This window comes from Vidua macroura, chromosome 6 (genome assembly GCF_024509145.1).
Source record: "Vidua macroura isolate BioBank_ID:100142 chromosome 6, ASM2450914v1, whole genome shotgun sequence".
In the NCBI taxonomy this organism is placed as follows: Eukaryota; Metazoa; Chordata; class Aves; order Passeriformes; family Viduidae; genus Vidua; species Vidua macroura.
In genome coordinates, this window is record NC_071576.1 from 6,923,827 (window position 1) to 6,943,030 (window position 19,204).

The 19,204-nt window shown below is 40.2% G+C and overlaps 1 protein-coding gene across 1 annotated transcript in view; it reads left to right on the forward strand.

Annotated features, from left to right (window-relative positions):
- SYNE2 (spectrin repeat containing nuclear envelope protein 2) overlaps positions 1 to 19,204 on the forward strand; it is a 158,916-nt gene that overhangs the window by 19,048 nt on the left and 120,664 nt on the right. Inside the window, exons 12-30 of the mRNA XM_053980791.1 lie at positions 1,024 to 1,136; positions 2,139 to 2,295; positions 3,901 to 3,991; positions 4,151 to 4,338; positions 4,495 to 4,659; positions 5,920 to 6,093; positions 8,325 to 8,483; positions 8,727 to 8,900; positions 9,794 to 9,919; positions 10,078 to 10,233; positions 10,883 to 11,094; positions 11,350 to 11,425; positions 12,025 to 12,143; positions 12,717 to 12,840; positions 13,649 to 13,809; positions 14,257 to 14,407; positions 15,580 to 16,178; positions 16,821 to 17,000; positions 17,928 to 18,078. Of these exons, the coding sequence (XP_053836766.1) occupies positions 1,024 to 1,136; positions 2,139 to 2,295; positions 3,901 to 3,991; positions 4,151 to 4,338; positions 4,495 to 4,659; positions 5,920 to 6,093; positions 8,325 to 8,483; positions 8,727 to 8,900; positions 9,794 to 9,919; positions 10,078 to 10,233; positions 10,883 to 11,094; positions 11,350 to 11,425; positions 12,025 to 12,143; positions 12,717 to 12,840; positions 13,649 to 13,809; positions 14,257 to 14,407; positions 15,580 to 16,178; positions 16,821 to 17,000; positions 17,928 to 18,078 (3,276 nt within the window). The remainder of the gene's footprint in view (positions 1 to 1,023; positions 1,137 to 2,138; positions 2,296 to 3,900; positions 3,992 to 4,150; positions 4,339 to 4,494; positions 4,660 to 5,919; positions 6,094 to 8,324; positions 8,484 to 8,726; positions 8,901 to 9,793; positions 9,920 to 10,077; positions 10,234 to 10,882; positions 11,095 to 11,349; positions 11,426 to 12,024; positions 12,144 to 12,716; positions 12,841 to 13,648; positions 13,810 to 14,256; positions 14,408 to 15,579; positions 16,179 to 16,820; positions 17,001 to 17,927; positions 18,079 to 19,204) is intronic.

Consider the following 19,204-nt stretch of genomic DNA (forward strand, 5'->3'; position numbering starts at 1 on the left):
CTTAAGCATTTTTAAGAATAAGATAGAGACAGATGTCATTTCTTAAGGCATTTATTTTTTCCCATTACACATATAGATAAAATAATGGCATTCCTTCAGAAGAGGAAACACATTAATGCTTGATTTCTGCTAAATCCACCTTTCTTGATAAGACATCCTGCTGAGAATTTTTTCCCCTTTTAGTATGTCGTGTGTAGGGATCATATTGGCAAGGTGGTACCTTATAATGCAAATTTTACTTAAGATCTAGGAAATTATCCACCAATGCTAATAACTGTCCAACTGATACAGTGTTAAAATTACAAAATCCAGTGTTAAAAATCTGTGCACTGTTTTGAGGTTGAGGGCTGTTTCAGGATTTAGTCATTCTCATTAACATGCTTTATGGCAGATTTTATGACATAGAAATGAACTCGTAGGTTTTTTTAATATGCCAATGAGAAACAAGCTTATCTTCTGTGCAATGCATATTATGTTTTATTTTCAGGTAGGGAATTTGGTGCTGAGACACATGCCTGTAAAATATTACCAATCATGGGACACTGGCCATTGAACGGTTAATTTGATACACTGTCATTTGATACACTGGTGTTAGACACAGATTTATTGAGCAGTGAAATGAACTATGGAGCAGGTGACATAATAGATTTATTCAACAGGTTTTGCTGTCAGTCTTTGCTAAGGGATAGCAAAGGACAGCTTAACACCCTGAAGCTGTTACAATGATGCTTTTTTCTCATAAGGATGATAGTGAAAGTGCAGAAAAGAAACTGATAGCAGGAGTAGTGTAAGGTCTGTGGCCCTTACATTTAAGTAGATGCACAGTGATAAGAGAAATCAGGTAGTATTGCACTAAATATGCACTTCAGAAGGTGTTTAGGTAAATACCTATATTGCACTTTAATGAGTAAAGACACTGGGAGATTGTCCTGTGCTGACTAGTTCTTAGTAGTCCTTCCCCTAACAGCAATATGAAATACTCTAGATCAGAATGAATGGCTTACTATGTCTTTTTCTCCCCAGGGCTTGATGGATTGTTTTGATTCTCACTTGGACACCCTTCAGTCATTTAAGAATGAAGATGAGAAGAATATGCCACTAGTCTTGCCTGAAAAATTAGAGGAAATGAAAAGAAGGTTGTGATGCTCAAATTCCCTCTACTTCATGTTGTATTCTAGCTCTGCTGTTGACTGGCTCTGCTGTTCTGAAAAAAAGCCACATAATTTATCCATGCCTTGCAAAAAAAAAGAGCATTTTCAACCTAAACACAGGCTGGCTGTCAAGTGGAGCAGGCAGGGATCTCTCATTGGTCCAATGAATGTTTAATTGTGTGTACAGAGTAGAGCTCATTAACAGGACCTTTTCAGATGCCCTTTGCTAGTGGGGATAGGAAACAGCCACCAGGGATAGGAAACTTGAATATTTTCAATGTAGAAATTTCCCTGGTGGTGGGAATTCTCTAAACTTGATTTCCACCATTAAAAATCACTGTGATCTTTAGCTTGTACTACCCCAAATATCTGTTGGAGGATATTTTAAAAAATGACCAGTGAATCTGTATCCATAACCTGAGATGCTTTGACATACAGGTGGCAGGTGCCCCTTTTTTGGGCATTTAAGGTTTTTCATACATTGAACAGATAACACTGACTGCTCAATTGTTGCTGCTTAAAAAATGAACTGTTGCTATCTTATCTATTAATTCCTGTCATAACAAAAAAAAAAGTTTACATATATGTAGTTTTGATTTTTTAGTATAAAATCCTGGTACATTTGTGGCAGCAGCTCTCTGGCCACAGAGAGCAACCCACAACTTTCCCAGGCATTGTCCTGGGGAAGACTGTGAGAAGATTAAAGAATGATAAATAATTTTTGTTTTTACTTGTTGTACTTGTTGTTGTGAATATGTGGACTGTGTTATGGAATTTGTTTACTGAAGAGTAGTTTTTTAATTAGTTAATGGTGATGGTGTTTAGAAGGAAGGTCTTACTTGGTTATGCTTGTTTGTAAGAGTGATAGGTTTTTTAATTAGTATAATAAAGGGATTGATTAGTCTTTTGAGAAGTATGGAGTAATACATTAATGCCTTTTGATCCAATGGTTCTGTATAAACTTCTGGAACTATTTTCTGTTTGCAGATTTAGCAATATTTGTTCTACAAACCCCAGCACTTTTCTTGAATACCACTATGGACTGTGCTCAGCTATTGCCAATGAGGTGAAGTTAAAACTAAATATCTGGGATGTGAAATACGGGGCAAAAGAGTCTGTGGAATCACTGCTGGAAAATTGGAATGTAAGTTTCAGATATATGTATCACTCCCTGATGGTAATTCTTTCCCAGCACTCTTTGATTCAGTCTATGTCATCTGAAGATATTATAGTTGTCAGAAGCATAGTGGACTGGTGAAATCTCAGATTTATTCAAAGAAGGGCAGGTAGACTTCCCTGGGAGCTTTCCTTGCCCCCAGCATCTTCCATTTCACTATGAATGAGATTTCTTTATTCAGTTTGGAGAAGTAACGTAAGCCATGACTGTGGTTTTCTGTCTGCCTGTTTTTATTCTTTATTGTGAAGATTTCTTTCTTTCTAGATTATTTATAGAGGCAGCTGTAGCAGCCCTTCCCTAGCACCAATCCACAGAACCCTCTCTGGGGTAGTTCAATAGTTGCTTTCTTCAAAACCAACCATTATTCACACTGCTGCCTCTTCCCAGCTTCTTTACCTCCTTATGCTTCGTGGTGAATATGAATTGTCTTGTTCTCTTACACTTTATGCTTAGCTCAGTTTCTGGACTCAAGTTATGAAACTGATGTAGGCTTTTAGGAGGGGATGGATTGCCCAACCCCAAATACTGACAAAGGATATTGAATCAGGAGTAGAGGCAGAGGTGAAAATGCTGATGCCTCCAGTTTTTCCCCATCTGGACTTCATAGGATTCCTTGTGGACTCCATCTTAGTGGACTTTCTCAGAGGATTCTCAGACTGGCAAATCCATAGTTAAATTAGTGGGAATTTCCCCAGCCTCACTACTGTGGAAGGAGGCAACAATAGGTTGTATAAAATAGCAGTTTCCTGAGCAGTGTCAAGCTCACCCTGTGGTGAGATGGTCGTGCAGAGTTAATCTGTGCTGAGTTTGTTGGTTCAGTTGGTTTCATAAATACTTGATATCATGTTATTTCTACAGTTGTGGCTCATGGTCTTGCTCAAGCTGATAGAATGCAGAGCTTTGCCAAGGAGTTTAGGGCTTGTTTAGGGTTTAGGGCTCAGTTTTGTCACAGTCACAAGGGAGGTTGTTTTGTACCCTGCTTGGTAGGACATTTGTAGGAGTGGGGAGGGCTGGAGTGAGGTCACCTCAGACAGAGAGGGGCTGAGGATCAACCCTCATTCCCTGTGCACACACACGTCTCCTCCTCTGCTCCCAGTTCTTCCTCTTTCACCCTCTCCATTCCCAGTTTGTTTTGATCTGTCAGAAATGAGGCACCTCAATATTTCTGTGCATGCAGGGAAACCCACCTTTTGCTTTCATCACTTTCTTGGCTTACGTGACTAAATTCTGCCTGACTTGTTCTAGGTGCCATTTCTCAGTATTGCCCTGGGGCTGTAACTTTTGAAGCAAGCAGTCCTGACTCATGCAGGGCTGTGGCTCAGGCAGTGGCATTCAGGTGTTCAGAGCTCTATTTACTTTACTCTTTGCAGAGTAAAAGACAAGCAGAGTAAAAGAACAAGTTTGTTTCACACTAAAGGGTGCAGCTGAGTTGCTGGGTGGGCTTTGCTCAGTTTATGTTTAAGCTGTAGGTTGTAGGCTCATATTGAAAAAAGAAAAGCATCCCAAGCTGTTTCTCACCCAGTTTTGTGTCATTCAGTGTTACCCATATCAATTACTTTTCACTTTGGGCAGAATTTCATTGAAGAAAAGAAACTTGAAACACAACTAGACACTGCTACTCACATCTGTGAAGACTTGAAAAACATAAGTGGTCCTGGCTTGGGTAAGCTCATGCACATAAGTTGATATGAAGATCTCTATTTTGAAGTAAAGTGCTGCCACCAGTTTTAATTCCATCTACTGTTCCATGTAAACAGTGTTTCTGTATAATTAACCTCTCTGTTTCCAAATATATAACAATAATCCCTATTCCACATCCTAGCTGGAGATCCTCATGAAATCAGCAAACTATTGAAGACAGTGGAGTCAAAGATTTCTACATGTAAAGAGTATATTTCCAGTGTAAACACCACCCTACAGAAAGTCCTGTCTTCCTGGAGTAATTACACAGAAAACATCCACTTACTAAAAACATGGCTGGAAGAAAACAGAAATGAGGATCCAAAAGAGGTACATGGTTGGATTTCTCTTTGTTTGACAGAGATACTTCAGTGCCTCCTGCAAGAAGACCATTAAATCTCACAGTGGCTGCTGTTGTTGCTTTTCATTTTGGAAATAAATGTTTGACAGGGTTCTGCTTAAAATTATTTCAATGTCTCTGTCTAGATCCCTGCTGAGATCCTGGCAAAGAGGAATTCGATTCACGGTTCCTTAAATGAAGCTGGAAACCATCTCATTGAAGTCAGCAAAGAGCAAGTTGGATCAAATATTGCCAAAGAGCTGAAGAAACTGAACAGGAGATGGGCAAAGTTCATCAAGAGGACACACTTTGTAAGTTACAAGTTACGATTACTCTGCCATGCAGCCTTCAAAGTCATCTTTTCCAGACTTACCAGCTTGCTAATCAGGACTTGATCAATCTTTCTGTCAACTCAAGGTTGCCAGTTTTAAAGCTTGAGGAACAGAGAGTATACAGCAGCATCCCATTCTTAATCTTTGTGACTCAGTTAAATTCTCATTATAACAGGATGGAAAATGTTCAAATTTTAAATTGAAATCTCAAAACCACTTATAAAAGGAAATCTTATTGCAGAATTAAGCTCTTAATTCAGTGCTAGGGGTGGAAGTAATCAATTTAGCCTCTGCTAAATTTTAGTGTCTGTCTTAGCTGGTAGAAAGTAATTATTGCTACAAAGATATTTCTAAGGTTGTGCAACTTTTCACCAGCTCACTTGACAGGTTTTTAGGCTGCTGTAAATCCCTATACAGCCTGCCTAATGTTATACATATTACATTTCCTAGAATGCTTTCACAAGAATGACATTTTCACTCTGCCTGGGAATATTAGAGCTCTTAATTTTCTGAGTTGAGCCTTTCATTGACATTTATTAAAGGTGCTGCTGTGACAGTAAACAGTGGCAAAAAATTACTGCTACATTTTTGTAGGAGATGAGCTTAGTGAGAATGCAATAAAATCAAAGGAAGCAATCAAAGGGTGAGGGAAATCAGAGTTTGCTAGAAAAACCCTTAATAAGAGCTGCTTCAAGGAAATATATTGAGGAATCAGAGAAGGTGCATGAAGCCTGTTTAAGGTCTTAAGGACTTCCTGAGTTATTTTTGTGGCATTGCTTTGGACATTATAGCTATCATATATATTATATTTATTTTTTTTATTTAAAATGCAAGCCCAAATGCTTGAGCTCTGGCCTGTGACTGTCAGTACCATTAAACTGTCAGCACACTTCTGATCTTGATTTGACCAACACCAGCTGCTGTTCTCGTGACAATTCCCTGGTGTGGGCTGGGGGATGCTGCAGCCTGTTCTCCATAGTAACATTCACCATAGTGTGGCTGCTTATAGGGGAGGGGACAAGGGGACAGGGTGTATGGCACAGGTTCTGCTGTCCCACCTGCCCTCAGGGCCGAGGAACTGAGCCTCACTTGGTTTATTTACCAATATGTTTAATATTTATTTCTCCTTTGATCCCTGTTGAGTGCTCGAGCTGGGAAGTGACCCAGCGGTGACTGTGTTGGAGGAGGGCAGTGGGGAGATGATGGGAATGAACATCTTACCCTGCTCTTTGTTGATAGCTTGGAGAGGAGAGCACAAATGCTGCTGAAAAGACCACGGAGCATCCAGGGAGCCTGGAGAAAATTGAAGAGCTCCTTGGAGGGGTGGACAGCTGGGCAGCAGAGATGGGACATGTGCTTAGCAAGATCAGTCACGAGGAGCCTGTGGAACCTGAGATGGAGGAACATTTGCAGGTGAAAATGCTGCTTAAAGTACTTGTTCCTCAGATTCTCATCTTGCAGCGTGGATTTGTGGCTGGGGTAAAATGAGGCGTCATCAGGGAAGTGGAACTTCATGTGGATTTTCTGCTGTAACACTTGTAAAAAGTTAAGGCAGTGCTTGTGCCTTGTTGTTACTTCTGAGGATCACTCCCAGTTGAGCTGTGACTTCCATCAGTGTGTCCAGATGACCAGCAGGTGCCAATGAAATGCCATTGGTGCCACTGATCAGCAGCTTGTTCTTGAGTGATATTAATTACTCCTGTCCAGCACAGCCCTTAGAGCAGACTAGACCTCTGCAAGTTGTCAATTTGAGTTGTTCCCCTGGTCATACAGCAGGACTTTGATCATCTACCCTCCAATGCAGGGAGGAGGTTTGAGACACCTTGGCTGTATTCAAGACTTACCCATCAAAAATTGGGAGAGTTGAAGTATTTTCAGCAGCACATGGGGTAATTTGGGAATCTCATCTTACAGGCAGTTGTTAGAAACATCCTCAAAGAGCAAAAATTAATTTCTAACAAGAAACTCCACTAGTCACTATGATTTCCCATGTCTCTCTGCCTGGGATTACCCCCAGCTCCCAGCAGATGGCAGGTGAAAATCTGTGTATATAACTCTGCAGCTTCAATACAAAGTCTGATTTATTTTCTTCACGTGCCAGTGAAGGTAAGAGAGAATAAAGAAGCCAAGCTTTGCACTGAAAAAGTTGAAGCACTGTCTTATGTTGCCTTTACTACATCTGCAACAGGGCCTGTACAACCTAACAGTGTGAAGGTGACCACCAGGAGGTTTCATTGAAACTCCTTTGTGTAACTGCTGTAAATAAACAGAAATACTCTTTATTTCATTTAATCCATATACAGTAACTGTGTACCAGAATCAGTGTTAGTTTTCTCTTGCTTTGTGCCTTCTTGCAGAGTGTTAGGCTGTTGCATACAGGTAATAACTTGAAAAAGAAAAGCTTTGTAAAAATATAGTTTAAGTACTTTGTCCTGGTTTATACCAAATTTGGGAGAAACAACTACTACACTAGTTGAGCTAGCAGCTAGCTTGTAAGTTCCCATGTGAAAAAAACATAAAAATGAGAATCAGTTAACACAACAATCTATTCTGGTAAGAGAACTGTTCACACCTACAAAAACAAAGAGTCTATCCCATGAGAATCTGTGAAGAAAATATGTAAACTAACCAAAAATAGAGACGTTTAATAAACATACAGCCTAGCTATTTACCAACCAGTAAACTGAGTATCAGTGTATTGTTAACCAATTAGATTGAACACAGTGCTTTCTGATATTCCTATGAAAATATGAACTATACAATAAAAATTCAGCTTTTCTGCAGGATGAATCAAAAGTCCTGTCTCTTTTTACTGCAACATTTACCTGACAGATTTGGGAATGTGAGAGATGAAAAGAGACTGTTGATCTTTTTGTAATCATGAGCAAATGCTTATAAAACAAGCCTCATTTTGCAGTGTGACTCTCGTTTGTTAAAAAAACATGAAATAACAAAGGACACCCTGAAACACAGCCTCCAAACATGTGGCTGGCATTGTATCTCCATGTCTGGGGACAGGAGAGATGAAGTCACTCGTTACCTTCAGTACAATAGGTCAAGATCCAGAATAAAGCTCTGATTATGATTAGGAGAATGCTAATTGACAGCTTCAGGCAGGAGAAACGTGTTGAATATTCATAGATAGAAGCAGCTCTAATAACGACTTTTCATGATAAATATTCAAACGTGGCACACTGCTCCTGCATGCAGAGCACCCAGCTGCTTTCCTGCCTTGCAGTACTGGATACTACAAGGAAATCTGAGCCTTGGTGTGTGCTCGCTTTTGGATGACTTCATGATCAGATGCTGCATATCCAAATGTGTGGTTTCATTTGGGAAGCTGTTTGGATGAGAGAGCACGTTTTAAAAACACATCTAATTGGCTCTGTGGCAAGGACATGGGAGGTGTTGCACTGACAGAAAGAAATTGCTTCAGCAAACAGAATCCCCTGTGGATGGCAGCAAATTTCTTTCTCTCCACAGAGATTTTACAGTGCAGTACACTGACCATAACTGGAATGTAAGGCTTTCCTTTACCAAGTATCAACCATCCATGATCAAGGCTGGCTTTTTCACTCAGTTTGTTTAAACAAAAACACAAATAAACACTTGTAAAGGCTTCTAATGCTTTTTGTTCAAACCAGAGTTTGACTGCAAGAGGATCCTCGTGCCAAGACCAAGTTGTGGCAGCAGAAGAGATCTTGCAATCCCTGAGGCAGAATGTTTCAAGTCAGGTGTTTCAGCAGCATTCTCACACCACTGAGCTGGAGGCACGAATTAAAGAAGCCAGGGACAAAGTAGAGGTACTTGTTTATAAACACACAGATATCTTTGGTTTTAGCATTATGGAATGTGGAAGACTCTTTGTCAGTCATGTAAAATAGAAATACTATTGGAATCAGTCTCCCAGACTCTTGTCAGGGCAAAATCTAGAACATTTCCAAGATCAGTATCTCAAGTTGAAAAACTTGAGTGATGTTATGAAGCAATAACTTTGTCTAATTACTGACACTCAGGTGTGTTCTGAAAAGTCTCTTCCTTCCAAGGCTGTCATGGGTGACCTGAACAACATCTTGTCCAAATCTGAGAAAAGACCCTCAGAGAAGGAGGCTTTGCTCAATTTTGAAGAATCCCAGAAAGAACTTGAGGCCTCCATTTCGAAGGCTGTGCAACTTGTCAGTCAGAAATTAAGTCCTGAAGGATGTATTTCAAGATACGAGGTGGGTTTGTGTTCTGAAGCAGCTGAATCTGTGTACTTCTGAGGGCTATGTGGTCTCTAAAAGTCTGAAGTAAGAAAAACACAAGGGGTTTTTTTGGTACCTATTAATGCTTTGCTCAGTTTTCTGATTTAGCACTTTATTAACTTGGCAGACAACTTGAATGAAGAAAAATAAATCTGTATGGCAGTTTATTCAGTGCCCTGTCCTAAATTACTCCATCACTCCATCAGAACTCATAATTTTCAGAACTACAGCCTTTTTTCTTTGGTTTTTTTTTTTTTTTTTTTTCTTTTTTTTCCCTGATCAATAATTAAGCTTCCCATCAAGAATGACATGCCTGAATTGTTGGGGAGGTTATTATAAATAGTGAATCTCCTCTTTTTCCCAGAGGGTAGTTGGTAAATCAAATGTCCTATCTCAAAATGTGGAACTCCTAAAGGGGTGTTGGAAATGGAAGTGCCCAAAATCTGTGTTGCCTGGTGTGGCAGAGAGAGGCTGGGTGACCATGGGCCAGGAGGTCACAGAACTCATTCCAGGCCATCCTGGAGGTCCCATGGTGCTGATGGGGACCTTTCACTGCTCAGGTATTCCCTAGGGAAGAGGCAGAGTTCAGCAACCTTCATCTTTTGTCTTTGGTACCAAATTTTCCCCTAAAAGTCGTTACAAGAACTGCACCTGCTTTTCTCTACAAAGCATCCACTGATACTGCAACCTTTTACAGATGAACAGGGATGGAGAATGGCCTTGTACCCACCCACAGCAGAACCACACACCCCATATGTGTACATTGATTTATTCACAGGTTTTACATGCTACCAGTGTAATTTTGTTAGTTAAGTAAGTTACATTCAGTTCTGTTTGGTTTTCATTATGATGTCTTTATTTTTTTTCAGGAAGCTTTTGATGCTCTGGACAATAAAGTTCTTGACAAGTTTTTGAAAGCAGCTGAACTGCTGAAAAAGATTTCATCTGATCATGAGAAGCTGGTGGAGGAAGATGATGTTCGTAGGAGATGGGAGGTGAGAGAAGGCAGGAATGGGAATTCACTGTCTGGTCTCATTAGGCCTGGCATCTTTGAAAGTCAGTTTTTTCTTGGCACAGTATGTTCTGATGTTTTTACTTGCTGGGTAACATTGTTTCACCATCTCATGAGAACAACTTGCTTTGTATTTTGCAGGCAGTTCGTCAGGAAATCGTATCCTATGTCCAGCTCATAGTAGAAAGGGAAAAAAAGAAATTTAATGCAACTTTAAAAAAAATCAATAAGCAGTTAGGCAAAGAGAAGAAACTCCTAAGTATGGATAAAACCAAAGGGCTCATCAAGGAGCATGAGGTACCTGATACACTCCTTTTCTGCCTCTCTTTGTGAATGCTTTGCTGTCCTCCTTCCTCCTTTTTAGGTTCATCATCTGTGGAGCAGGGCCCTTGTGCTCCATGTTATGTAAACACAGAGCAAAGAAGCCATCAAAATTATTTCTTTACCTTCTTTTGACTGCTTATTAGTGTTCTTGCAGACTTTTAGAATTAGACCCTTGTTAAGTAGGTGGTATCCTTTTTCTGTTTTTTCTCTCAGATTTTTAGTGTATCTTGAATTCACCGTAGGAAGTATAATTGACAAGGAATATTTTAAAAATATTCTACTTTTTCTGTAGTCAGTAAGACACTTCTGTCTGATGTCAGGGTGAAGAAGACTTGGGACCAAAATTAAAAATTGTAGAATATAATTAATTTCTAAATCAAGCAAGAGTCGGTGTAGTCCTGTGAATATAGCTGGGAACATGTTGCCAGAAATCCTAACTTGATTTCTGGCTCTATTTTAGAAAGAACCAAGAGAAAATAAGTGTGTGTTCCTTGGTTTGACAGCTTAGACTTTTAGGAGCACAGAACCAAGAAGATAATGGAAGTATAAAAAAAATACTTGAGAATAATTGTTTGTCCTCATGTCTTAACACTGGCTGTTATATTGTTTTTTCTTTGTTTAGGCCTTTTTTTCACACGGAGGCAGCATGAAGGAACTTAACAAGTCTTTGGAAGACCTTAAAACATTGGCAAGACTCTCAGAAGAAACTGTCCCAGGGATACAGACACTCACTGCAGACTGTGAAAAAAGGCTAGAGAAGGTTCAACAAATGGTGGCAGACACTTACACAGCACTGCTGGCTCGTGCTGGAAAAGGACAGTCCCCTCAGAAAGGGTGGGTGGCTGAGTCAGGGGGTGTTGTAGCTTTATAGAAATCATTTTTACACATAAATTCTGGGATATTCTAATGTGTTTTGGAAGTGCATAACTATGTACATTACTGTGGCCAGCTGTGCATTTAAACACTTAGTATTAAGTTTCATAAACTGACAAGTACAGTATTTGATTGTCCTTCATCACAGCTGCACTGTTTTAAACCTTGAGCTAGGATTTATTTTTTCCCTTTGTATTTAATATTTTGTTCTTGTAGGAACTCCATTATGGCTTCTGAGAATGGAGAAGAGTCTGGTTCTTCTCAAGAAACTAACAGCCTTATGGTACAGGAGGTAAGAAGCCCAGACTTACTGTTGGAAAACAGTGCTCTGTCAAAGGGAGGTCATTGCCAAGAGGAAAAAGTGTTTATTTCTCTTACTGTTTTTATTGTGATAAGACCTTGGGCCTCTGGTCAGAAATCAAAACCCCATTGTGCTTGTGAATGTAGACTAAGTAAATATTAAAAATTAACATTCAAGCAGCAGCAATGGGCATCCTAGGAAGATATGAGCCTGGAATTATGTTTTGCAAAAAAGTCATTTTCAGGTGGAAGGGTCATGTGGGAAGCTGTGTTCAAGTGAAAAATCTCACATAGTGTCCCAGTGAAGTGAACAATTTTCAGGGGACAGGGAGAGTTGTAGTGAAGAGTTGGAGGCATTTGCCTGTATCTGTGAAAAGAATGAATGAGCTGGCTGCAAGCATTCCAGAATTTGCATTTTGGGCTCGTGATTGAGTTTAAACACCTCTTGAATTCATGAATGGCGTCTCTCATCTCCTCTGGGACACATCAAGCAATCCCTTCCTTCAGGAGTTCACAGATGGTTGTTGGGCTTTGCTCTGTCTTACACAGGATGATGTGGAGGTCACTGTCACCCTTTTTATTTTTACTCAGACCTCAAGACCTGCTGCAGATGCAGTTTTGGAACCAGATGTGAAACATCACAATGGAGAAAGCTGCGCAGACGAGTTGGAGGAAGATGGTGATTCAGCAATACCAGCTTTGTTAGAGAGGTAATTTTTAAAGGAAAAAATGCATGATTGTTAAGGTGTGCTAGACAAATTAGCTCACAAATTTATTTAATGTACCAAACTCTTCTGCTATGCAGAACTCTGTTCTTTTTTCTGCTACAGTTTACTGAATATTGATCTGTAATTGATAGGGAAGCACTATAGTAACTAAATGTTTCGAGCATTAGGATTTTGTAGCAAGAACATTTTTTGCTATGAATATTTTACTTCTTTTCTTGGGCTAGGAAAGTCTCCATCTGCCTTACTAATAACTTCAAATATTCTAAAATAAAAAAATGTGTCAAGTTTTTTAGAGAACTGACATTTTTATATTTGTTAAACTGAAAATTTAAAGAGTGCAGGCTGGCATTTAGATTTGAAGATTAGCCATATGAGCAATCTCTTCAATATGTTGCTCATTTATGCATTATTCATTCATTTTGGACTTAAATAAAATTTGTATTTACAATAGACTGTGCTTATTTTTATGGTACTCTGTTGTTCATCCCATACCTTGAAATGTTCCATTTAATTAAAAGTAATGTTCTCTCTGAAAGTGTTTACATCTTTCCTTAGATTTAACACACAAAGAAGTAACCTGGAGGAACTTCTTCGACTCAGCAGAGATAAAGTAGCATCTGACTTTACTGATGAAATAAAAGACACTTCATGCCTTAACTTCAAGGTGACTGAACTAGAGGCAAGTATTCATCTTTTAAAAATATACCTAGTGCCTAAATTGTTATTTTCTCATGTAGAGCACTCACTTCTCTGTTAGATATATTGCCAAGGGAAAAGCAGCATCCTTGCAACCATATGTGTTAGAAGAAGTGAAATCAAGTATTTAGGGTTCAACAGAACTGCATTGCTGCCTAGCAGTGGAGTTTTGCAGGTTCTGCTGAAAGAAGAAATTGGTGGCTCTGGGTTTGTTGTCTGCAGGCTGAAATAGGTGTAATGGGAAAAAAACTGCAGAAAGGAGCTTTTTGTTTGTCATCAGAGTTGAACCACCAAGTGGTGTTTGTGCAGAATGGAACTGTTCCAGGACATATAACTTGGTTAGGTTTGTGAGATCCTTAAGGCGACAGCAAAAGGCAGAGTTGATGTTGAGAAGTTTATTACTGCAATTTTTCACGGCATTTTTTGAAAGGACTACAAAGCATTATCAAAAATCTCAGAACCTGGTTCAGTTCTACATTTGTTTTTCTTCTGAACATAGCTGGATATATTTTCATTCTTTTAATGAGAATGCCTGACCCGTTATTTATTGACCCTTTTATAAAATGTAGCCAAGGCATATATCTGACATGGAAATTGTCACCATAAAAAGTTGCTGGAGGTTTGCATGCAGCTAAAAATTGGGTCTTGAAGGGGAAAAAAGGCAATAGATACTCTTAGTTTCAGATGATGTTTTCACTGTTCTTGTAGAGTCTCTTGTGACTGTAGTTTTGTGAACTGTGCACTGAGAAATACAGGATCATATTAATGCATTAGAACTGCTTGTCTTCTAGGCAATGATAGACCTTGAAATCAGTTCTGGTTGGAAACAATTGGAAAGCATCTCATCTACCTTAGAAAATCTTGTGTCTGAAGTGCAGCAGGCTGCTCTCTCTGAGGCAAGAAACAAGCTACAAAGCGAGTGGAAAGAACTTCAGGATATTTTAAGTATCAGGTATAAAACAACACTTTATTGTATTAGCTAAGGAATTGTAAACTAATTGTGTGTGTTGTGAAGGGAATAATGTGTGTTGCAGAAAATAGCTGCATATTTTTAACCTTATCTTCATTGCAAAAAATTAGGCTGTTCTTAATTTTTCTTTTTTCATATACACATGGAAGATAGTGTGAGTCTCCCTGAGAAGAACAGAGACAGATTTTTTGACATAACTGTGCAATATTCCCATTTATTGCTGATATTTCTTTTCATCTTTTGGTTAAATTCACAATGATTCACATTGCTTTTCTCATTCATCAGAGAAAAACTCATCTGACCTCGGGAGGGGGAGGATTAGATCTGTTAGACAGTTACTTTTTTTTTTGGTGGCTTTTTGTGCTTAAAAATATCGAGTGTCTTTTCTTGCTTGCTTTCCCAGTTCATGTTTTGTTGCCTTTCTTGCAGAGTGAACTCTTTAAGGGCTGCTGTGAAAATTGTTTGCGAAACAGAAAGCCAATCCATCTTTGTCTGTCGATTAGTAGATGAATGGCTGAAGAAAAAGTACATCCACCAGTTTAGTCTGATGGACAGTGACCTTCCTGATAGTGAACTGAAGGTAAGGGCAGGTGCAGAGACCACACCCCAGCAAGGATAGGTTTTAATATCTAGGAAGTAGAGAACTTCATGAGATTTCCACTCAGGAGGCTGGGGCTGCTGACAAGACTTCCCAAACCTTCTAAAATCTGTAATGGCATTTTAGTCCCTGTGTTTTAAACATTATTGGTCCTGTAGAGCAAGCCAGGGACTCTCAGTAGGTTCTGCTGTAAAGGCCATTGTTGTGAACATTTCACAGTAGGTTAGGATCTCTTTTTGATGCAGATTAGTGGTGTTCCCACCTGGCCTTATATCATTTTGTGGAGTCATGAATGTAATGTACTGTTGATTTATGAGCTCAGCCAAACTACCTTGTGTCACATCTGCTGCAGTAACTGGGCACAGCTCAGGATGGGTTTGGAAGCTCACTGTGGGTGCAGTAATTGTTCACCTGCTGTCAATATCTGATACTCAGGCCTTGATTCATTGGGCAGGGTGAATTCTGTTTTATTCTTGGCTTGCCCTCCAGGCTGAGCACACTGACAGCTACCCAGAGCTGAAAGTTTGCATTTGTCTGCCCTTGGCTCCCCAGTGAAGTAGGGTTTAGGTCTCTCAAGCTGTAGGGCAGACAGCATGTGTACTCTGTCTGACCAGTTTTGGCTGAAAGGGCCCAGAATTTTTGCCCAGCTCTCTGCACATCTGGCCTTTCACAGCCCTGACATGCTGCTCTTTGAGGGCTGGAACCAAAGAGCCTGCAGGCTGCACCTGGAGATTTTTAAATGCATGGAAGCCTGCTCCAAAAGTATAGCATAAAGAACTGAAAAGATGGCACAGTAATAAATATCTCTGTGGCTGCCTGTGCCCTGGCTGATGTCCTGCTGTGAGAGCCTGCTGCTTTCAGTCCCAGGACTATCATCATCTCTCTCTCCTTCTTGTCTGATTGCAGGAAGGAGTCTTGAGCTCTCTGTAGTGCTGATCAAATTCCCTGTGTGTGGAATACCATTTTATTTGATTATTTTTTTCTTTTTCCTTCCCTCCACTGACGTCCAGAATAGGTTTTCTGTCTTAACCACCCTGTTTAGCATACTTTTTTACTGCTATTATAATTTGTTTTCCAGCCATAGGTTCAGCTGGAACGCAGGATATATGTTTTCTTTCACTTGCTCACACTTTTGGTCATTCTCTAAATTTCAGATGCTGCAGAGATCCATATTAAGACAGATTGAAGAGTGCAAACAATTGGAACACCTAGACAGTTCAGCAGGGAATGAAGTTAATCCACTAGACCTGCAAGCTGCAAGGAAAATTGTGATTAACTGTCAAAACCAGCTTGAAGAAATGGGCCAAAAAATGCAGATGCGTGAGGCAGTCCTTAAAGATCTGGAAGCTTTTATGGCCTCCCTGAGGAAGATCCAGTCTTCCATCACATGTCTCCCAGATCCCCCAGATCAACCTGACATGCAGGGAAAAGCTTTGAGGGAGGCTGCACAAGAAGTTTCTCACATGGCAGAAGAGGCTAAATGTTTGGATGAACGCCTGAAGGGTGTTAATATCTGTTTGGAAGATGCTGATTGTGGGAGAAAGACTTGGTGTGAACAACTTGTTCAGACTTTATCTAAAAAGCTAAATGCCATTTATGATACCCCAAGTGAGCAGGTGCCTACAGAAGAAGAAGACTTATACAGGACTTTTTCCAAAAAAAGCAGTGAACTCCTTAAAAACATTCAGGATCTACATGACAGAATTAACAAAATAGGCTTGAAGGATCCAACAATTCCAGCTATTCAGAAAAGGTGAATTATTTTTAAAGCTCTTTTAATTTCATAGTTTCAGTAGAGTCAGCTTGGGTCCCCTCTGCAGGAGAGCACTGAAATTTGAAGTGTCTGTGGAATATTGACAGAAGCTGTGAGTTTATTTGTTCCATCACAGCCTAAAAAATGAAGCCTTCTCCATTTTTTTTTCTTTCAAACTCATGTATATATATATGTGTGTGTGTGTGTGTGTGTTTGAAGCAGCATTGAGGAGGAAAAAATAGGAGATGGGTTATTGTGATCTTAGTTTTCAGTAAGAAAACTGCCAAACAGGAAGATGGGTCCTCTTGCTGGGCACTGATGTACCTGATCTGAAACTCTGCAGTGTAAGATGGACAGACTGCACTTGCCTTTTAATGCAAATTAATTTCACTGTGTTCATACAGAGCCAACTACCTTCAGAATTTGGATTATTTTCTCACAGTGTTGAGGTCAGCATAACTCATCTGAGGGCCTGTGTCAGATTACATGAATTGAAGACCAAATTAGACTTTTTATGATGTAATTTAATACAGTATGTGGAGCTCAGGATGAATTTCTAGGGAACTTAATAATTACATTGTGAACCAAATCAAAGGCTTACTTTAATATAAGGCTGTATTTCATTTTTTTTTTCTAATAAAGGATAAAATCATTAACAGAATTGGAAAAGGAACTGGATCGTACTGCTGCTGAAATGAAATCCATGCAAGAAATTGCTAATAAGCTCCCACAGATCAGTGAGGAGAAAGCAGAGGAAGCAAATGAGCAGTGCAGAGTTACAGAGAGGTTATGGGAGGATACAAAGCTCTTGCTTGCTGAATGGTAAGGAGGAAAATTGCATTTCCAAGTAGTATTGTTCAAGTAAGAAGTTTGCTTATGAAATAAAAAAAAAAAACCCCAAACCCTAGACTATACCTTAAAGGTACAGTGGAGACATAAACTGTCATTAAACCAAGAATTGCACATGGAAGTTTGCAGCCAAAGTTCGTAAATTTTGCATATTTTTAAAACATCACAGTCCCATCATTTAGCAGGTATGCAGTTGGACTTAATTGGCATCCAGAAGAAAAACCTGGCTGCTGCTGGGAATGCTGTGTCTTCTATATTTGCTGTGAATTTCCTGCTAGCACATAGAAAAAGAAAAGACAAACCGAAACAAATGGAAAAGGACAGCTGGGAAAACAGTCTCTTATGCAGCAAAATAAAGGGAGCTTGGTTTGGTAACTGTGAGATGGGGACTGGGGGAGGCTGTGGGTGATTGCCCAGGGCATCTGTGCTTCAAATACGGTTTTTGAAGATGCCCAGAGGCTTTGCATGGACTGGCACAGTTCTGGTTAATTCTCATGGCTTGCACAGGTGGGAGGAACCTGTTCTCATACCCCACTGAAGGATGGGCTGGTATCCAGCATCCCAGCTGCTGTGAGATCTGCTGCACGTGATATTTCAGTTTACTGGTGACTGAGCTCACCTCATGGCTGGAGAGGATCATATGAACACAGCTACTCAGCACAGTTAAATGTAGATCAGAGGCATATGATGGTGAAGGACATTTCTGATTCCAAGAACTGTCTGGATAGGTATCACACATTATTGCAGGATTTAAGACTGGTACAGTTCATCTCTCCTTTTCTCTCATCCAAACCTAGTTGTCAAACTTCCCACATGTGTGAATATAGGAGAAGGAAGCAGACAGGAGGTTGAGGCTGCAGGTTCATCTTATGCCATAAATAATGCATCTCTTTTTAATAGCCAGGAGCAGTGTGCAAGGGTTCTGGAGCTCCTGAAGCAGTATCAAAGCTGCAAAACGAGTCTGACCAGCATCATCCAGAAACAGGAGGTTGTGCTTTCCCAGCAAACTTCTTACATGGGGAAGGAGAATTTGAACAGACTAATAGCAAAGGTGAGTAACAAGACCTTTAGTGGAAAGGAAAGAAAAGCCTTTCCTGGGAGCATTCAGATGCAGGGTTGCCCTTGTACCCTCAGCCTTTAGGGCAGATGTTACGGCCTTGCTTTCACTTTGGCTTCCAAAATACATTTAGGGACTCCATATTTTTGTTTTAAGTAGATTTAAGGCTTTTTTTTTTTTTTTTTTAGTGAATCAGTCTTGTTAATGGAGAGGGATTAAAAAAAACTAAAACAAACCCCATGGAAGAGCTAGGATCTAGTATGAAGATGAGATTAAGTCCTGTCCTTTTGCTCCAAGCTGTCTGTATTAGCAGTTAAACATTTACAGTAGCTTTTACATTACTTGATGAGCTACTCATACTGAATGAGCAGGTACTGCTGGACTCCATTTAGTTTAAAGTTTTCCACCTTTTCTGCCAGAAGTGTGACAGCCAGCTTCTTGGCTAAATGAATACAGCTACTGGAATAGCTGTCCATGGTTAACAGGTTAGTGAACAGCAGCGTGGCCATCATGACCATTTTACTGCACAGGTTTCACATATTCTGGATTATATAACTGGTTGTTCAGATCCTGTTTTTAGGCTTTCTGGTGAGGCATTACCCATAGCACCCAGGAGTGTTTGCTCTCAGGCAGTGCCTGGGCTGGTTAAATTTAAGAAGGAATGTAAGTGGTGTTTCCCTCAGGCAGTGGGATGGTGTCTGCTTGTGCCAGCCCCCTTTAGCTGGGGCAGGGTCTGTTCTTGGTCCCCCCAGTGAGACTTGGGGCACCTTTTGATCACCTGGGCTCCTGCTGCAAGGGGGGCATATCCCAGCCCCCTGCTTGTATGGAGACCCCTCTCTGGGAGCAGCCCTCCCTCCTCACCCTGAGCTGTGCAATTCCCACTCCCAGAGCTGTGGTCTGAAGCTGCTGTGGCACAGTACAAGCCTGTCAATGATTTGTTATATAGAATGGTACAAAATTACAGCAGGGGAAGTCCTCTGCTTTGTTCTGGTTTGTGAGAGCAGCTCTGCCATCGCTCCCCCGAGCTCAGTGCCCGGAGGGGTCAGTATGGGAAGATGTAATTTCCCAGGATGTCTGTGGGAAATAAGGAGAGAGCTGTTAACATCAAGGTGCCTAGCAC